This window comes from Corapipo altera, unplaced genomic scaffold (genome assembly GCF_003945725.1).
Source record: "Corapipo altera isolate COAL_440 unplaced genomic scaffold, ASM394572v1 22b, whole genome shotgun sequence".
In the NCBI taxonomy this organism is placed as follows: Eukaryota; Metazoa; Chordata; class Aves; order Passeriformes; family Pipridae; genus Corapipo; species Corapipo altera.
In genome coordinates, this window is record NW_020884876.1 from 26217226 (window position 1) to 26237986 (window position 20761).

Sequence of the window (20761 nt, forward strand, 5' to 3'; positions counted from 1 at the left end):
AACTCACCAGTAGTGATGGCTAGCACTGCAATAATACCCATGTTGTGGAGCTTCACACCACAAATGAGGCTCACCGCAGAATTGTAGATAAACAGCTTTGTGAGTGTCCTCTTTCTTAAACAAACCATGTTTGCCATGTACTCTTTTGAAAAACATATGTCTTTCTAGCTGCAAGGATGTTTTATAAACCTACCGAAACTACTGCAGAAAATTACCTTGGCTTTAAAATGTTCCTCCTGCAGGTACTCTCATCAGAAAGAGAAAGATGAACACATGAATAAATGATGAGCCACATATATCATGAAAGGAACCTTCCATCTGCACTTTCAGGAGGCAGAAGGGAAGAGAATGAAGAGAATAAGGTATATCTTTCAAACTGGCACATCTTCCTAACCACCACAGTAAAAAGGTTCACGAGACCAAGAGTAAGTACTGATGTTCTCCCCATATACAGCCTCCCTCAAGAAATATTGTCTCTCTCCACAGCCTCCTACTGTATTTTTCAAACCACATAATGAAGATTTTAGTCTGACTACAAGAGCACAAAAAGTGAGTTGTAAAGAACCTCAGTAAAATTATGTGCTCTCATGCAACAAAGTACCACTGATAAGGAGGCTTTTGCTTAGCATACCTTAGCCAAAAAGGCTGTTCCAGTCATCAAGAGTTAGTTTTACAGGAAAAAAAAAAGTCCTTTAATTATAAGTTATAAATAAAAATAACTGTATAAATTTAATTTCTTTTTGGCACACTCCTCCTCACATGGGGAAATCCTCAAAAATAAAATCTGCTTGCTCACTTATCCTTCAAATTAGACACCTTTGAGGCAGGGAGGGAGGATTCTCCCTTAGCTGTGCAAATGTTTCCATCATGGTGTTTGCTCTGTTCTGTCTCTGTCAGCAGCTACAGGGCAACTTCAATTCCTATTTTTAATAAAGAAATAGAGACAGTACACAGATGTTTGTAATTAAAATCTCAGTTCTAACATGGAAGGAAGGACAGATGGAGAGAGATTCATCAATCAACTAGCTGCAGGATTCCCACTGATTAAATTCTCAAAAAGCTACATCCAAAGTAAAAAAGTGAATTTCAGGATGAGATTCCACCCCTTGAATAGCCTGTTGTAGGTACCAATTAAGTAATTTAATAAAAATACTTGTCACCTTTACCTTCAATGAAGAAATATGCATATCAATACTTCCACAAATACATCACAGCACAAGGTAAAATATTAAAGTTCGGCAGCTCGGAAGCCTCGAGTTTCGGAACTGGATCCAGTTTAGAGTCGTGACACATAGCTTGGTGGATTTATCTAAGCTGTTCCCCTGCTCCCACTTTTTGACTCACCCTCTCCAGAATGTAACCACTTCAGTAGCAAAGTTGACAGAAGAGTTTGACATTTCTGCCTCAGCATCTTCATGTTCTATACTCAGCCTGTGTGGACATTTTCATCTGCCTCCTTTGGTACTCATACTAACTGGAATTGTTAGAAGGACCCAGGTTAAAGGGTACCACTATGCTTCAGTTTTTCAAATTTTGTAACTGAAATGCTAGGCCTAGAGTGTAAAATCCTTTTTCCAAACTTGATTTAGTTTAAACATCAAATCAAACTTGAAAGCTGACCATTATATATGCAGGAAATGTTTCATGGTCCTTTTAAGCAATCTTAAGAGTGCTCTTAAGTGAGCTGAAATGCCTGCTGTAAAATTCCATCCTCTACTTATTGAAAGAGTAGGTCTACATTCAAAGGAATCTTTTACCTACTGATATTTTTAATAAGTTCTTCTGTCAAAGTAGCTGAAGGAAAGCCTAATCTATAAAAGATCACATTTATAAGATATAAGTGACTAGAGCAAAACTAAGAATGAAATTTCAGACCTGAAATTGTGAATTACAGGATGTTTAAATATAACTTTTTTTAAAAAAAAAAGTAGATGGCTTCCTTTGCCTCTGTATTGCATTTTGAAAAGGCAGACATTTTCCTTTGCTTCTGTATTGCATTTCAAAAATGCAACCTAAAAAAAAAGACGTGTCAATGCTGTTATCTGGAACTGCTATTCACTGACATCTTCCGCAAAGAAAAAATACGTAATAGTTAATCTCTATTTGGCACATTGTGTATTTAATGAATAGCACTTGGAATTTAACACTTGGATAAACATTTAACTATCTGGCACTAACTAAATACATCACTATTAGAGGGACTTTATGTAAAATGTAATCCCACTAAGCGGCGATGATTACCATTCAGTATCATTAGGGTAAGCCAGTTTACTGGGAGACAGTCCAATAAAAAGCAGTCACCTTGATTTAGTATAGTTACATTGCAATAATATACCACATACAGAACTTATGATGAAACATTTCTGGATTATTTGTATACAGTGCCATGACAAGGCAACAGCTCCATGAGCTAAGATGCAAGAAGCATCCTTCTTCAGCAAAAAGAAGGAACACTTTATAACACAGTATTTGAGCCAAAACTCCCTCCTATAAAATATCCATCAGGATCCCCAACTTTTAGCTGGACATTTGACTACAAGTCTTCTCAGGTAAGCTTAACGACCTGCAATGAGCTTGATGGACTGAGCTGGCCCAATTCAATTTGAAACCCTGGCTCTGCTACAAGAGATATCAGCGTCAGAGGCAGACTAGAAATTCTTGCTTGTACGAGTAGACTGGTCTAAGATGTGGGGTTTTGGTTTGATAGTTTCCTACCAGCAAACCCTTACTGCTGATGCAGCTATATTGCCAAAAACTACAAAAATAACAGAAGTCTGTTTTGTTGGTAATGTTCTTTCTGAGGGACATGGTGTAAGGTACTGTAGAAACTGTCACTGTACTAAGATGGTTTCCATTCCTGCTAGTGCAAAAACAGGCCTAAGCCTTCCCTAACAGCAGAATATAAAACCTTCATCAGCGTTTTATGTACTATCTTCACTTTCTCACCAAAAATCCGAGTGTAAGCAGATGTTGTAAAACGCAGTGGGAATCACAGAGGGATGGCATCCATCACCACTTAGGTACCCACACTCAGCTTGTTTTTTTTCTTTCAAAAATGTTATCACTAAATCTTTTTCTCCCTTCTCCCATTTCTCTCATTCCTCTAAAAAAAAATCTTATGCACTACTTTGATCCTTGTTACTCATCCCCTTAGTTTCATTCCTTTTTCATTTTTATTCCCTCTCCCTCCCTTGGTTTGAATAGACATTAAATGCATTATCCCCACACCACTGAAGTCCAAAGAAATCGGATCAAGATTTATAGAAGCTAAACAGACACCAGTTTATGTCTCCAATATGCAAAGAAAAGAAATTGTACAGGGTACCGTGGGTAGCTCAGTGCTGCTATTAATATTTTTGTAGTTTCCAAGACAAACTAGGAATAATAAAGTAGTAAAATCTTTTCATGGGCTAAGGCCACTGTCTTCCTAAAGACTACTTTAATTTCAGCAGATAACTATAAATTTTAGCAGCCAGCAATAATCCTGTTGTTGTTTTATCTTTCTGGAGGAGGATATTCTAACTTTCATCTGCGTATTTCCATTTTGTGGATATACACCATAAGTGTCTGCTGCTTGTTGGAACATTCAAGCTGGGATGCTTAGGTGTCAGGACCAACATTCAGGCATGTGTCTGCTGTGTCTAAGTATACATCCATGGGTGGCCTCCTCCTTCTAAGATCACAGGTAGGTGGCATATAATAGGGATCATTGGAGGGCAGACCCAAGGAGGATCAAAAATCCACCTGGATGAGAGACTGCTGTTAAGAACAAAGGCAGATGCTGAAGATCAAAGAGGAATAAGAAAGCAGGGAAATGCTATTTGTCAATTAATTTAGTTCTACTTGCTATTAGTTGTTTTAATACGCCACTAATCCAATTAGTGGCATTTTCTGCCCACTTGCTTGTGCTAAGCTATCTTGTGCTTTTGCACTGGTTTGTGTTGCCACAGCTTACGTATTAGTAAAGTGTAGTAAAGCTATGGGGATGCTGAAAGCTCATTTTTCATTTACATGAAACAACTGTATCCAAAAGTTAATCCTATGTGTGAGGGTCAAAATGGAACCTAAGATATTTTATTTTAAGCTATAATGCTATGCAAGCACTCACAATCATGAAAGCATTGTTATTTGGCCACAATATGCATGAAATTATGATCACCTGCTTTTACTCTTATTCTGTTCAAAGTCTCTTCAAAACAGAGAAATGTTAGTCTGCTGATGTTTAAGGATATCTTTGTTTGAGCAAGCTGTGAAATGTGGAGTTCCACCTCCATGCTATGAAAGGGAATGGAGAAAGCTTAAAATGCCTGGCCAACGGGAAAAAATGAAAGTGATTTCAGGAATGTTTGTGACCTAGAATAACTCTGCTAGGACAAAAGTTTCTACAACTTAATTTTTCTTATGTTTAGGGTGGGAAAAAGCATGTCTTTTACTTTCATGCCAACATGTAAAAGGATTGTGGAAACAAATGATGAAGTGACTATTGCTTAATCCTCTGTGTACTAAAGACATACAGGGTTTCACTGAAGTCAGATGGCACTCTTGTGTTACAAGTTAAACAGACAGCTACCTGACTCTTCAATAAATAAATAAGAACTATAATGAATGTCCAAAAAGGACATAGATAAAAATAGGTAAAGCTCACTTTTGTCTTTTACAAATCAAAGGCATTAAAAGTAACAATAATTTTAAAATTTCAATTTTTTATTTTATTTTAGTTGAGCCCTGAATTAAACAATTACAAAACATTATCCCTAAATTCTCCACGATTTTTCTGCTCCACTAGAGGAATTGTTCCATCTTGCAACAATCTTCACTGGCTATAGAAGATGATAGAATCTGTAATTCTGTCATCTTCTATGGCCAGTGAAGATCAGAAAAAGGAACATCAGGTATAGAAAGCATGAGTACTAACTAAATTCAACAACATAGGGAAGCCATAGCTATAAAGAACAGAGGAAAATGAAGAATTTCCAACTCAAATATAACCTCAGTGTTAACATATGGTTGTGAGAACTGGAAATCCACCATAACATTAAAGACTAGATGTCTTTCAAAGCAAGTGCCTACAGAGGATTCAGGGCATTGGATGTAAAATTTAATCACTGATGAAGCAACGTGAGAAATCTGCAGTCTCTGCAGAAATCCAACACTTTCTTAAGCACTCCAGATGCTAACACATCCTCCTCTGTGATGCCTTCAAATAGGAACAAATGCATTTCAGAAAACCCACTGGTGACTTTCAAGAGAAAACCTGAACAAGGTGGTTAAGGTAGGAGGGCTGAGCCCATCATTCCAACACCATAAAGCTGGAACAGCAGGAAGTGATTGATGGCAAAGGCTTACTAGCAGTTGCTCACAGGGTTTGTAAGAATGATATTTTCTCTGATACAACAAAATGAGTATATTCAAAACAAAACATGGTTGCAGCATATAGCCAAAATACATTTGGGGGCAAAACAAAATACCAGGAAGAAACTGCGTTCATTATGTAGAGAAGAATAACATACTAAAGTAGCCTTTGAATAATGCTGAGATTTCCAGTTTCGAACATAGATTCACAATTTTCATGGGTCATGTGATGGTTCCTTGAGTTACCAGGTATCAGCATAGCTCAACGAACAGAAAATAGGGCATCTTAGCAACCACACCTTTAAGGTAAAGTGTATTATTTCAAAGCTTTCCAACATTTCTAAATCCCTCTCAAAACTGGGGTCCTGCCCTCTCACTTAAGTTTTTTTTTGCTGGTGTGATTTTGCTTAACCATTTTTACATGTAACATGTAGACTCAAACTCTTAGTCTCCCAAAACGTATGAGTTAAAAAAATGTTTCAAATGCACGTGCCAGTCTTCGCACTTCAGTTACATGTCAGACATTTTCATAGCCAAGTGCTGAAGGCTGGGATTAGTGGGCATTTTCAGCCTCTTAACGGAGTACATCAGAGCCAAAAATATAATTCTCAGCAGATTTTTCAGATTTCTCATTTATCAAAACTGGGTTATTTATGTCTGTTATAACTTCTTGTATCTGAAACACAGCATGTCTGGACTAGCAATAACTTCTTTTTTTTTTTTTTTTGTTATTGCAATAATTATGTCCCAGAAAGTGTGTGGTTTAAAAGAAAATCTCTATTTCCTTTTTACTTTCTTTTTCTCAGACAGTCCTTTCCTGTAGACCTCTATTTGGGGATCTTAGGTTAACAGCATTTTTTTGATAGACACGGCATTTATAAAATTACTCTTAATAGGTATAAATTTTTATATATGTTTGTTGATATAAAATTATGGCCAATATTGTTTTCTGTTGCATTACCTTATACAAGACAACTAATTGTTCTCAATATCCGATAGTACATACCCATATTTTTCTTTGGGTGTGAGATACAAAATAAAGCATTTATATCACTTTACACTCCATATCACTGTAAACAGTCTGCTTCCAGATCAGCAAAATTCTTTCTTTACAATAACACATCAAACCATGTCTGTAAATAAAGAATCCAAATTCTGTGGAGCAGACAATGGAGTAACTTGTGTTAATACACAGTTGCTGAAAGAAAACACATGCAACATATGAATTTCACCTCTTGATTCAGTAGAAGCCAGTATTTCATTTAATGCAAGGTTGACTGTTTTTTTGCTCCTAATATTGCTTATGGATCATGTACCCCAGCCTTCTCTTAAAAATCTGAATTAGGGAAAGTTTAGCAATCTAGAGAGGGTGAACGCTGGCACGTGGAGAGAGATCAAGCATTCCTGTTTTTCTTTCAGAAACAAGGTGGACAGAATCTCAGCTTATGTGAATGAGGTAGATCCACAGAGGTGCAAAGAGCTGTGCCAACTCACATTACCTGGGAATTTGGACTAATGTTACTGCAGCCTTATGGCTGCAAAGTCCCCAGATATGTCAGTTAACTTCACTGGAAATGAAGGAACTCCACACAAAATGAGGTATGTTCTTATTATCCTGAATAATTTCTAGTTTCTAATTTCTACTCTTCTGTTATTGTTGCCTCTTTCATCTTGAACTCCTCCGTTTTACCTAGTGCCAGAAGCTAGGCCATATATGACTGGCCTCAGCCAGAAGTGCTGGTGATAGATAAGAACAAAAATACTTGCATAAATAGGAATATACATATTTCCAAACAATGTCTCCTAAGGAAACCGTCTGCAGCTTTTTCAGACCTGGCTCTCAGATGTGAAGGGCTACACAACTATCTCCCTAGACAAATAGTAGCTAAAACAATTTGAATTTGGTTTGCCAAATATTTACCAACAATTATCACATTCAGCTATTTGACTCATCCCTCTGTGTGTGCATACACCTTAATGCGACTGGTGTGACAAATAGCATAATACCTCTTAAAGTCAGACAGGAGGTATCATGTTCCAGGCACCACCTGTCTAGGATTATCAAAACGTCAGCTTTGAGAAGGAGCATGAAAAACAAAAGAAAAAGCATCAGATTACATAGAAAGAAATGAAAAGTTCCAACATTCATCATAACTTTGCCATCTCTTTCTATACAGTAGACATTATAAGAAGAAAGTAATGTTTTAACATAATGAAAATTTAAAACATTGTATGCAAAGTAAATGGAACTATAATTGTCACTGCATTGTAAGAGACCAGGGAACTTTGATTTCTGCAGCAACCACAATTCTATGCTGCATGCATACCGATACCAACTAAAAGCAGCATAATGGTCACTGAAATGTTCCTATGTACATGCAATATGCAGAACTGAAATTGTGCAAACAATTCTTTCCTTTGCTGAAAATCTGAGTGTTGTATTAATACTGGGTTTAACCGCTGATCTTGGCTGGCAGTAGATGGGAGCGGGTTGCATTACTGTATTAGTAAGGTACTGAATTTTATATAAGATAAAATAATACTTTCGTCTCCAAGTCTTATAGAAGTGAATAAAACTAACTTCTGTGACTTATAATACCACTGTGAACTCCCAATGAAATCACAGTCCTATAAAATTATTTTAAAATAAACTCTATTCCTTGCATGGTTTATTTCTCTAGTGTTACTCTAATACGATGATTTACTGAACTATAGTCACAATGTATACCTCATTAATACAATCAAACACACGGAAATATACTAAAAGAGAGCAGAATAACTATTTGATAGATCTTATTTAAATTATTTCTGCATTACAATTAAGATACTTTCATATTAAAAAATTGATTTCGAATTATTATTGTATAATAATTTATAAACAGACACAGAGGTACAGTGTGTATCTCATATCTAGATATCATATATATGATAATAAAGACTGTAACTAAAAATCAATAAAATCCATTTTAAGATGTTAACTCTATGGATGAGAACTATGAGAAAGCATATAGAAAGCTGATTCTGTATCTATTTGTTGAACCAATCTATTACATGCAATTTACCTCATAAAGTCTTTTGAATGTACTGCTGTTCTCACAAAATTATCCCAAACCAGAAGTCTGTCTTCTCTGAGGATTTTTTCCCCCCAAATCATCAGACTATCTTGAGAAATAAAGTCTGTTGTCCAAAGAGACTCTGCAAAACTTAGGTATTGGAAGTGTCCCGTACCCTTGAAAGAGCATCGATATACTGGTTCCTAAATTACCAGCAAGCTGTTGAAAAAAATGTCCTATCTAACCCATCTAGTTTTCAGAGTCAGTTGTTTAAGTTGACCTCAATCTTGGGCAACTGAAAATATGTGGAGATATGTATCATATGGCAGCTCACCAGGTTTATATACATATTACTGACTTACATGCAAAGAGCCTGGTAAATGATGGAGAGATTAAATTTTCTAAAACTACCCAAAAGAGAGATGTCAGAATCCTAATAACCTGTTTATCTGATCTGGCAGCTATAAGACTAAAAGAGAAAATATTATGGAAGGAAGAGTAAAGCCTTAGACTGAGAGAGAAGAGAGTCATGTGGTTGCAGGGAAGCATCAGTAACTTTTCCATACATTAATCAAAATTACTGTGCATCTGCCAAACTTGTTCTGTGACACATCTATGTGACCTTCACAGGCAAATGGTAAACTCAGTTATTTACACAAGTATGTTCTCACTTTTCATAACATCTTCTTTTAGTACTTATTGTTCAAGTATTAGACTTAAAGGTACTGGAAATACCAAAGCCAACTGGAGGTTGGAATACAGTACTAGATATACCTTATAAATAAATCCATACGAAAAATGATTCAGCAACTTCAAAAAATGGGTTATTCTAAACCCCAAATATTTCATTACTTCCTGGCTGACATCCCCTTACATAATAATCAGAATTAAAAACTGACTATCATTAAATGCAGAGGCTGTTATAATCCATTTTTTACTTGATATGGATGGTGCTTATATTCAGTTGTGAAAAACCTCATGAAGTATTTTACACCAACTAAGCCAAAATGCTGTGATTTGTAGAATACTATCATGGGAAAAAAAATCAAGACTTATTAATAGTACTTTTGAGTGTATTGATATTTCCAAAGGGCTAACTTTTTTTTAAATGAAGAATTTTTAACCATGGCTTGTATCTATCCTGAGAGGTCTTTCAACCTTGTACATGCGTTTTTCTTCTGCCACAATCTGAAGCACTAAGAAAGCTGAACTCAAGAAAGTCTTATAAACTGTCATCTTCATTTACCTTACCTTTCTGTCTACTAAGAGTGCGGACATGCATTCTACAGTTTTTAGTGAAAAACACATCTTGTTCCATTCTGATGTTATTTTTTTATCATACTACATATCAAATTTGTACTATCTTTGGATATCCAGCCTAGTTCTGCTGATTGAAACTCTTGGAAATAAGACATCTGTGATCAAAAGTATGAGGAAAATACATCACAAATAGGAAATCATACTCTTTCAATCAGAATTAGCAAGCAGCTCCCTTATCCCTCTCCTCATCTTATCAGGCTTATTTCTCCATCTCTGTTCTTTTTCTCTTGAACGATTAGAAAAGTAATTGTGTTACTTCATCATATTGGTAAAAGGACTGGACTACAGCTGTTCTAAATATTCAAGTATTTACCTGTCACTGTCTTCATTGTTACCTGAATGTTACAGATATACAGGTTAAAAACACCCCCTCAGAACAGCCAATCCAACAGCCTACTGCTTGACTCAGTCTTTCTGCCACATTTTAATACCTCCATTTTAATTCAGTGAGTTCATATGATTTAAAATTTGAAAGGTCCATACAACTTACTGTTTTGTGCCAGAGCTTGAAGCAGACAGTCCAAGCATCCCTCCAAGCTATCTGCTGTGCTGTCAGTGGTTGTTATCTTCAGCTTTTTCAGGGCATCACTTAAATTATCTGCTTGGTAAATACAAAGAAAAGAGAAATCAGTGTTCTCATCCATTTGGTAATAGCACTAAAGCCTTGAATGGAAATACTTAGTGTAAAATAAAGAATTTCTGTATCAATGAAGAAGGCATGTACGGTCTGTGCTCTGAGGATACAAAAAGCCAAGAGTCAAAGGTTATAGATGAAATTAAACTTGTCAAATTTATATGTACATTTATCATTCTGCATTTGAGAAAAGATGTCAGCAGGCACTTTATGAAATGTCACCGAATAGTAATCTAGCCATCAGTATTTTCTCATCCTAACTGGTGCAGAAAACCAGCAGCCATTTCTTTGCATCTATCTTTGTGTGCAAGAATAACATAGAATGAAAATAAGCATATCTTGATTTTTTTCATCAGTAAAGCGAAAATAATTGAAAATGCCCATTTCTGCATGCTGTGTAGGCTTTCATCTTGGTTATACATTCACAGATTCCTAGTGCTAAGCTTACAGCCCTTTAAGCATTTTGCCATTTTCCAAAAAGAATGTTACAAGCATCATTGCTTATATTTATATATGTTTTACTGTGTTAACTCCTTAAATTCAACTGATCTGTAGAAACAGATGGCATTTTCTTGAAATAAGAAAGTTCTGTTGTGGACTTCAGATAATTAACCCTTTCCCTCTTTAAAAAAAACCACTGCCCAATGCAAATGACATAGTATCATTCTCAAAAGATGCACATTTTTCCCCATAAAGGTCAGGGTAGTAGGACCATTACCATTTTGAAAATTCTGTCTATTCAAGCAAGGTTTAAGTGCTGGCAGCTGCAGCCTGAGTCTCCTTGGTAAGACTGCTGATGACTAACCTCACTCTGCATGGACTATTCTTTAAAAATGAGTGCTGATTCAGTTTCCATGCCAACTCTGACAGTAAGCAGAAAGTGTTACTCGAAACAAATAATGTTAAATAGTGTCTAGCTGTCCATTGTTTCCCAGTGGCTAATCCAAGAGCCTTGACCCAAACCCAACTGAACTCTAGGTGCAGTTTCTTTGCAATGCATCACCGGTATCTTCTGAGGCTGAATGGCAGCCAGCGCTGCCTTAAAGTTTCACACCAACATAGGAAGCCCCTTTCATAGGTTGGCACCTACTGTGCTTTGCCTCCTCTTCACCTGCCTACATATAGGATGGTGCAAAGGAAAGGAATGGAAACACAGCAGGCATCCCGTGAAGAGGGTGGAATCTCACTCCTGGAACTGCTCTGCTTCTCAGCCAAAGCTGTGGCTTTGTTCCACATCCATTTTTTACTAGCACATGCTTTTGCAGTTCAATATCCCATACAGATAAAGGTAAGGTACTTAATTTTTAAAGTGCTCAGTATTTATATATGAAATTGTTTATGTGTTTCTATGACCAGTCTGTTCATTAATGAACGTGTTCTTAGCAACACTATAGCCAGGATTCCCATTACTCCTAAATGCAGAGAGCCAGCAGGATACTGGTAACTCCATAAAAGCCTTTGGGGAAACTGCACTTGGCTGTTCTCCTCGAGATTTTAAACCTGCCTCCCTACCATCTCTCCTTGCTATCCTGAACTCCCAACTCCTCAAACAAGCTAGAAGGGAAAAAAGCCCTAAATTTATTTTCCTTCATACTCACATTACTCTGTAGCAGGCTTACTGCAGCACCTTTCTTGAATGACACTTAACTAATAGTAAAATTGACCATGCACTGCAAAGTATCACTGGTTAAATACATTATTCAGGAAATAACATTGGAATTTGTCAAGAGACACAGGTGTAGAGTGCTCAGTGACCAGTCCCAGTACTACAACTGTGCACTCCACCACTTCCTTCACCTGCCTCCATCTCGTATTCTTACCTTCAGTTTTCTGCTAACATAGCACTAATTCTCTTCCCCCCTTACAGGCATCTCATCTCCCCATATACTCACACACTTAACTTTTAAACTGTAGCAACATTTACAGTAAGAGGACTAAAAGAGGACTACAGATAAAAAACAGGGGCTCCTACAATCTGGGGAAGAAGAAAATGCATAGGTAAGAAATCCACCTTCACATCAGATTTTGCAGACTATGAGGAGAGGTTATTGTAATCAGAGAGCACACACAGACTTTTATTTTTCTCTTACAGCCTCTTCTACCTCACACGCTCAATAGATCCCACTTATTATTTCATTTTTGTGTGCAGAGGTGGGTGCTTTATCTCAAATACCTGTAATTTCTTCCACTCCACACCACATCAGAACCTGCAATAGAGTTAGGAAAGTCTCTCCAGTTGTTTTTCCTACGTCCCCATTCTGCTCAGTGCCATGTTAAGCTTCTCTGGGTGAAGGTCACTATTTTAATACTATACAATTGCATATGACATGCGGAATGATGCATTTAGGGCAAAACTGTCAAATGTGACTGTCCAAATGTTACATTCCCTAGGACAAACAATTCATTTTTTCATGGTACTGAGCATGTGCATGTCCCACTGACATACATAAACATTAAATTGCAAATTAAGACACACTTCAAGTATCAATGGACACTTGTAGCAATGGTATACCATATAACCTTTAAAATATCTTATGAAACCACGATGCACTATGTGCCAAACTGCCACTTCACTAGGTATACTTGCATGCTATAAGTACTTTAAAAATAATAATAGAAAACAATTAATACACCATATGCATTAAGTGTGTTTCTAAAATAAATTCCACTAATCCCTGATTTTTTAATAAGCCTACAACTCTAAACTTCTTGCAGCTTGGGATTTACTCATTCTGTGCTATAGAAGAAAACCTAAGTAGGAATACTGTAGAAACAACAAATCTTTTGATACAGTGTCAGAAGGCCAAGAGCACAGAGGGAAAGAGAACATCCTTCGAGAAAGAATTTATTTGCTCACTTTGATTCTTTCTGTCATAGCCGGTCTCCTTTCTAAAAAGTCAACACCTTGAAAGATACAGCTACTGTCAAAACCGGAGAATCTTGGACATATGCAAATACACCTTAAACAGATTCCGGAGTTTTGTTATTATTTAATTTTTGTTTCTGTTGTTGTTCTGAAAAGCACAAACCCTTACAGTCTAAGATGACACTGACAGGGATATTCAGAGAGAAAGGGCTGTCATGTTCTAGAGGGCTCTTACCATATAATCACACAAGGCTTCCCGACTTCCGCAGTTTCACAATTGCCCTAAACCTGTCATTTAGGGAAAAAGCTGCAGATGCTTGTCTTCCAGGTACAAAACCCCTGTTGTTTTCTTGTGATCATCTCCTGCTTACTTTAACGTCTCTTTCTCTCCTTCTAGAGAAGCTGTTTTCAGTAGGCTTGTTACTGCATAGGCTGATCAGATTCCCAGCAATAAAACCTCATTGGAGAAAAACAATATAAAGAATCTTTTTAGCTGAGTATCAGAGAAATCTGAATAAGTAGATTTTGTGGGCAAGGTGGGCAAGATTAGGATGGTAAAAAAGACTACTAATGTTCCCTATGGCACAGCTGCTCAGCAATCTGGTATCAGATTGTGAAATTGCGAGGCATCAAGTTTGAAGTTTAACAGAAGTATCAACTGTTTTGTTGATGACCCCAAGCATAGGGTGTCTCTCATACTTGCATCTGGCTTACTGTACTGCTTTCAGAAGAATTACTTATCTTATCTGGACAAAAAGCTCAGAATCCCACAGACCTTAATCCTATATAACCTAATGATACAAACTGGTAAATGAGGAAGTGGAGTCTGCCAAGAGCTGTCAGACCTGTCTGCCCATTCCACCTACTGTTGCATTTTTTTTCCTCATAACTACTCCTGCACAAACACGCCTAAAAAATGATATGGTTTAAATACTATGGTTGCTGACATTGCTTTTGGTGTCACAGTATTGCTATTAGCTCTTGCAAACTATTTCTATCTCTTGTGCAGACATTTTTACAGAAAAAAATAAGTCAAAAACTAACATAAGTGAATGTTTTAATATTTCATTTCACCATACTCTTATTTTTCTGAGAGCTTTTCTGCGACTCATTCCTATTTTCAATCACTAACTCGTTTTATGCAGAAGACTATTCTTTTATCTTGTGAAAACTGGCTAGTTGATCAACCTTGTTCAGGATCAAGACCACAGGAGTGCTGGTTAGACCACAAAAAGTCTGATAAGGTACCCAGCCGGCAGCTTCTGTGGGCAAGAACCAACCTTGCTAATTTTGCTGTCAGTTCACATCATCTTCACCCAAATCACAGAAAATGCCCTCTTCCAAGACTGATGGAATTCTTTAGAATGTCTCAGTTGAGTATTTAAATGGGCATCTTTTGTCTGGACTGTTTGTTTTTCATATATTTGTATTATTTTTCGAGTATGGATATTTTCTCTGAAAATGAACACTTTGAACATATTAACGTTGTCTATATCTTTTGATTGACACTTAGTCTGCTGTTGTTATTAAAGAGACTATTACATTATACATCCAACTTAACAGATAAGGAATTCAAAATTAATAGATATTGAAATGGGACATACTGAAACAGGCTGATAAGAAGTTCAAGCAGTTCTGCTATTATAGGGATGGTGGCTGTATTAACGCCAGAGCCTTTTGATCCTGTTTCACTGCCTCTCAGGAAACAATGACACATCAAACTGAGCAGAAGGAATGTGCCATTTTATGGGTCTCCTTGTAATAATGGCATAAATCTCTTACAAATTTAAGTGCATATGACTAGACTTCAGAAACTACTTCATTTTCTTGTATGGACTTAAACTTATTAGAATTTCAGTACAAACTAACCTAAATAGGCAATCCACCACGGACTCACCACAGTTGTTTTGACAAAAAGTGTATTCTGAGGTTATATTATCTGAGAACCTAGGAACTGACATGAAGATCAGACTCATAATCCATTTAGGGGAGCATCCAGCTCCCAAGCCATCATTACCCCAAGCTCTTCCCTTCTGATACCATCAGTGTGTCTACTCTAATGCAGACCTTACACCACCAGCAGAGCACTAAACCATGCTAAACCATATTCAGTGGTGCCTGAGGTGCCCTGTGGTGTATAACAAGTATCTGACCTTGATAACCTCCCACAGGGTGGTGGTGGTTTGTTGATCCTGAAGAGTAGGTACATTTGGCCTGAATTATTTTTTGGAGCCAAAAGCCCAACAACTGGTGAGATCTCTAGCATGCCTTTGGTTTTTAATGACCCCAGATGCCACCTCCCTTTCTTTTCCATAGGAAACAGAAGACTGGCCCAAAATTAGGAGAGCCCCTTAGTTCCCAAGACATTGAATAAGCTGTCAGAAATGTACATGATAAGTCCTTTTTGAATCTGTATAAGGAAAAACTAAGACACTTCTTGGATAATTTATGAGAAGATACCTAGTCCCATACAACTGTTCATCCACCTAGACATGCAAAATACCTCAAATGCAGAGTTTATTGAGGACAAAAGAATTTTGTTCTCATACTTAGTCTATTACCAAAAAATACTCCATCTTCAGCTGTCTTTGTAGACAGTTGCCCTCAGGTGCTCCCAAGTGTACAGTGGTTTCTGTCAAATCACACGAATCCATCATTAGAAAAACTCTTTGTTCTTAGTCCATCTGGGAAATTTCTAAAATTGGCATCTAATCAGGAGGTACCTATATGCTGTCAGGGGGCAGCGACAGGGGTAAAGAATTAATTTCTGGTAAGTAATGCCTGGAGACCTGGTAAGGACAGACAAGACCAAATGGTCTTTGACAATGCAGAGGTCAACAGCTTTGTTGGGAAACAAACAGGAAACAGAAAACGATTTTGCCACTGTTAAATTATTAACTATACACCCACAACCCACACTTTTAATACTGCATACATCTCCTGGCACCTCATGCTGCAAATGACATGCTGCAGAAAAGGCACAGGCATGGTTGAGCAAAGGTAAGGAACAACTGCTCCCCAAGAAGTTAAATAGACAAGGACTCTTCATTCTGTAAAAGAAAGGTGCAGATTTGTGGAATCAGAAATAGGACTAAGGTAACTAAAAGAAAGCTAATAATTACTGTTTCTTTTAACACAACAACTAAAATACCAAAATTAAATTATCAAGCAACAAACTTAAAAACAACAAAGTATATTTTCACACCACACATAATAGAAACATGGAACTGTTAAGAAGCTGGAACCATAAACAGATTCACTCCATACATGGCTACTAATACTATGATATGTGTAACAATTCTGGATTATGAAGTTCCTACATGCCAGATTACCGGAAATTGGGAGAATACCTCCCCACACTTGTGCTACTTCTGTCCCTGCCCTGCCCACTGTTTTCCCATACATGAGCTACTGGGCATTCACTGTCAGAAACAGAACAATTGGGTGCACCGACTTTTGGCTACAGGTGGGTGACATGGCATTTGTTGTCACACTGCGCCTCAGTGCTCTGGTTCACTGAGAGAAGAAGCTGGCCAAACACACCTGCCCAGATATGTTTGGACTTTACTGGGCCATCTGCCTGGATCCAGCAAGCTGAAAAAGATTTTGGATTCTGTAGTTTCTCTACAACCAGTGAGGTAATTCCCATGTTTATCAGCTGCCCCTTTGTGCTGAACAGGTTCTGAGGCTGATCCTGGCCCTAAACCAGATTAACATTTAAATCCACGAATCCAAACATCTTAATCAGGAAGGAACTTTTTTTTTAAAAACAGAAATCCTGTTTATTTGTTTCTGTCCTACCCTGTCCATCGAGGTGGGTTAATGTTTTTTTTCCGACAAATTTTCTAGTTCTAGGGATCTACTGATAGATCTTAAACTGCAGGGCTCCTGCTGCAACCTGTCTTTACTTAGGTACATTTGCTCTACTTTTCTAGCATAGTAACTAATTTTAATGAGAGTGCCTATTTTTGTCAACAGTTCAGCTGCTTCATTCTTAAACACTTTCTGAATCTTAGATATATACCATCTGGTCTTAGAGACTTGTTACTCTTTCATTTATCCACTTGTTTCTGTATCTGTTCTTCTGACATCGGACTTCATTTTTATTACCTGAAAATACTGACATGCAATGATTCATTGCCACCTGAGCACTAAGCTATCTAATTATTTTTTGTAATTATCAGCTGAGCCTATACACACTAATAACTACTTAGTCAGCTGTATTCAAAATCAGGATAGAAACCTGAAAAAAGTGACAGCAGCCAGTATTCAGTTCATTTGGAATCTCTTGCCAACACAAAATTTTCATTTTGTTGTTGAATTCTGGTTATTTTTAAACAAAAAGAGTGGTGTGTTGCTGGAGTCTTTTTACTACTTCTGAACTCCCTCAATAACACGTTCATGAGTAAAATTAAATGGATCAACTGTTACTCTCTCAGTAATAGAGATTAGTTAAAATTACTTTTTTTGTTTGTTTTCTGGTTTGTTTTTTTTTTTGCCTTGGAGGAAATTTGGAAGATATTTGAAAATAATTTCATGTATTATTATTACTGCAGTCACAGATAAACAACAGACACTAGTACAAACATATTTACACTACAACAAAGTATATTGACCTGCAGCTGTAATTGGTTTCTGAACACTAATGATCCTTTTTCTACTATTTAAATCATAGGTTGCAAAGACTAGACTGTAAGAATGCCATTTCAGAAGATTTTACAGAATCTTAGAGGAATTTTTTCTCTTTCCTAGGAAAATGTGGTACAGATTTAGGTATCTTTATATTTCATAATTAAACACTGAAGATCTGGAATTATCTTAAGGTCCAAAGAAACTGATCAAAATTCAGTGAAATCAACGTAACAACTTGTACTGGTTTATAAAAAGCCCTAAGAGATCTTGCTTAAAATCAGTCTTAAAAGAAGAATTACACTTAACTGACAGATAACTGCACATTTTATTTTCATATAGTCTGTTTTCTCCAAGTGCCTGATCTTCACTGAGTCACATTATGAAAACCCAGGAGACATGCAGGGCCATAACAGAAAACACTAATTGGGACTTTCGATAGACACAAGCCTTTAAATTCTCACTGGGGCCTTAGTGAGCAAGAAACACACAACATCATCTGTAATCAAAACTGAATCCACTTCAGTGGCTTTATTCAATGCTCCATTATAAAACTGATAATAAAGAAGGTAGATGCCTGTTTTATCCTAAGTGATGTGCTGTGTCACGATTAGCCAAATCTCAAGTGGTCTGGGTGCTGAATGGAAGAAAAATCTCTTATTGTCTCCACCCTAAGTAATATATGATTTTCCTCTGTGCATTTTTTTTAATTCTCATATGTTCATATGACTCTTCTTATAAATATATTTCACAAAGTAATGCATAACACCATTAATTTCTTCAGTCACACTATAGAATAGATCTGACCTTTTTCCCTTACTAGATGATCTTTATGTGAACACACCGTCATCAGAAGTAAGAGCTCAGGCACAGATTTATGTCAAAACCAAAAGAAAGTTATAAAATGTATATCACAACCTAAGCCTTTAAATACCAACTTCTGTTAGGGCTCATTTTTTAAATATCCTGAGAATACATCTAATGCAGGCAACAAATACCTGTGCATCATGGTGTACATGGATTTTCCTTACTCTGTGTAACTGGCTAACAAAAACATGTTATTTAATAGATAAAATGTTCTCACACTGATGGATTGTGTCAAAGCCTACGCTACTGGCCAAGCTGTGGAAAAGCACTAGGGTCAGGGGCTTTGCTGTCTCTAGACAAGTGCGCTGAATAAACAGGTTGTTTGGAAAAAAAGAAAAGAAACATTCAATTAAGAATTTGAAAGCACTCTGTCTAAGAGCACCACTGTGCACCTCTGCTTGCTGGGTGCGGTGGGCGTTACACTCCCTCCTCCTCCTGCCTCTGATCTGTAGCAGTGCAACATGTGACAGCTCATGAGATGAATGCTTGTGAGAAGGGAGTGCAGGCTGCAGGTCACATTGCTTTCAGTACTGCTCGTCTCCTTATCAGTCCTTGCTGAAGGACAAGAGAAGGACCACCACGAAGTAGAGAGGTTTCTTCCGGGATCTAAGCTACTCTAGGATGCAACGAACTGAGCCAACCAGTTTGCCACCACATGTAGGCACAGTACTCAGTTTTCTCTTTCTGTTTTCAACCAGATTCTGTCTTTTTACCCCAAACTACGGGAATGAATTGTATGGTTTGGTGGCCTACCACATCAGCTCTCAAGAACCGCTAAAATTATGCAGTTCCCAAGTAATCAATTGTCACTATATTATCATGTACTAGCTGGTATTTTCCTCCAAAGGGATGACTCCGAGTCTCAAATACCTGAGAATATCAGCTTACATTTCTCAATATACATTTTTTAGCTTTCATATCTGGGAAAAATCCAAGAACTTTATATAAACTAGATATTACAAGAGTAAACAGACACAACCCAAAGGCTTACCCTTTACAAAATAATACCTTTTTTCAATTACTTTTTTCATGTTGCTCATCATTTGTGCTTTTCAAGCTTCACTGTGTTTTTTTTCCAATTATACACATACTTGGCACTGTTGCATTAAGTTGGTTAGATTTACACAAACACTATTACTTACTAATATAAGTAGTAAGTAAATAAGTAAAATATGTATCTGTGCAAAAGTTGCATGACTTCCATATTATAAGATCTCCAGATTTCCTTTATCTTAGACACAGTTATGCATATACAAATACATATAGTACATACACACACTACCACAAACAAAAGAATTGCTAAAGTGATATCAGGTTGCATACTCAGGTTTTAAAAACAAAAAAAGTTCTGGAATTAAATCAACCCATATATATTTCACCACGTAAAATATTTACGAGACAACACAGTGCATGTCAAGATATACACATGAAGAATACTGTTTTATCCAAGGGACACCTATCTCTTTCAGGAAAAATGTTCTGTCAAAGAACAGTTACTTAATATCTTCTCATATCCTCCTTCTTCACAAGTGGTTCTAGTTTTATTTCCCAGATACTACGAAAAAATCGTATTCTGAAGGATCGCTTCCTTTCTCGCTGACAGTCATAAAGTTAGTATCATTACATTATGTCATCATGTTTCAAAGACACTAATGTGCTTGCTTTCACAGGGTATTTATAAGGTAAGAGAGAATCAATATACTGTGTGAGTGAATGAGAGAACTGAAACTTGAAAAATTTAAGGTCAAAAGTATCTCTGTGGGAATTTGGGGTTTCCAACACAAGATAGCTCCCGATTTTCAGGTTCCAGAATTACTGCACATTCTGGAGTTTTTCAGAGTCTTCAGATGAAGGTACAGATTACTCTCTGCACTTCTGTAAAGCAGACCATGACGTATCATGCGTAGATATCAAGAAAGCATGAGATATGATAACAGATTACCAGGGATATATTTTAAAAAATTGCCTACCATACTTTTCTACAGGAATTCCTACAGGAATTATGTGCCATGGGGTGGAAGGGGATCTAGTTCTTTGTGG

At 36.9% G+C, this 20761-nt stretch overlaps 1 protein-coding gene across 3 annotated transcripts in view; it reads right to left on the bottom strand.

Moving 5' to 3' along the window:
- RAP1GDS1 (Rap1 GTPase-GDP dissociation stimulator 1) overlaps nt 1–20761 on the bottom strand; it is a 93620-nt gene that overhangs the window by 48498 nt on the left and 24361 nt on the right. For 2 of the 3 annotated variants that reach the window (XM_027636213.1, XM_027636215.1), the window contains exon 2: nt 10216–10326. In XM_027636213.1, the coding sequence (XP_027492014.1) occupies nt 10216–10326 (111 nt within the window). The remainder of the gene's footprint in view (nt 1–10215; nt 10327–20761) is intronic. The other variant, XM_027636214.1, reaches the window with a different exon arrangement.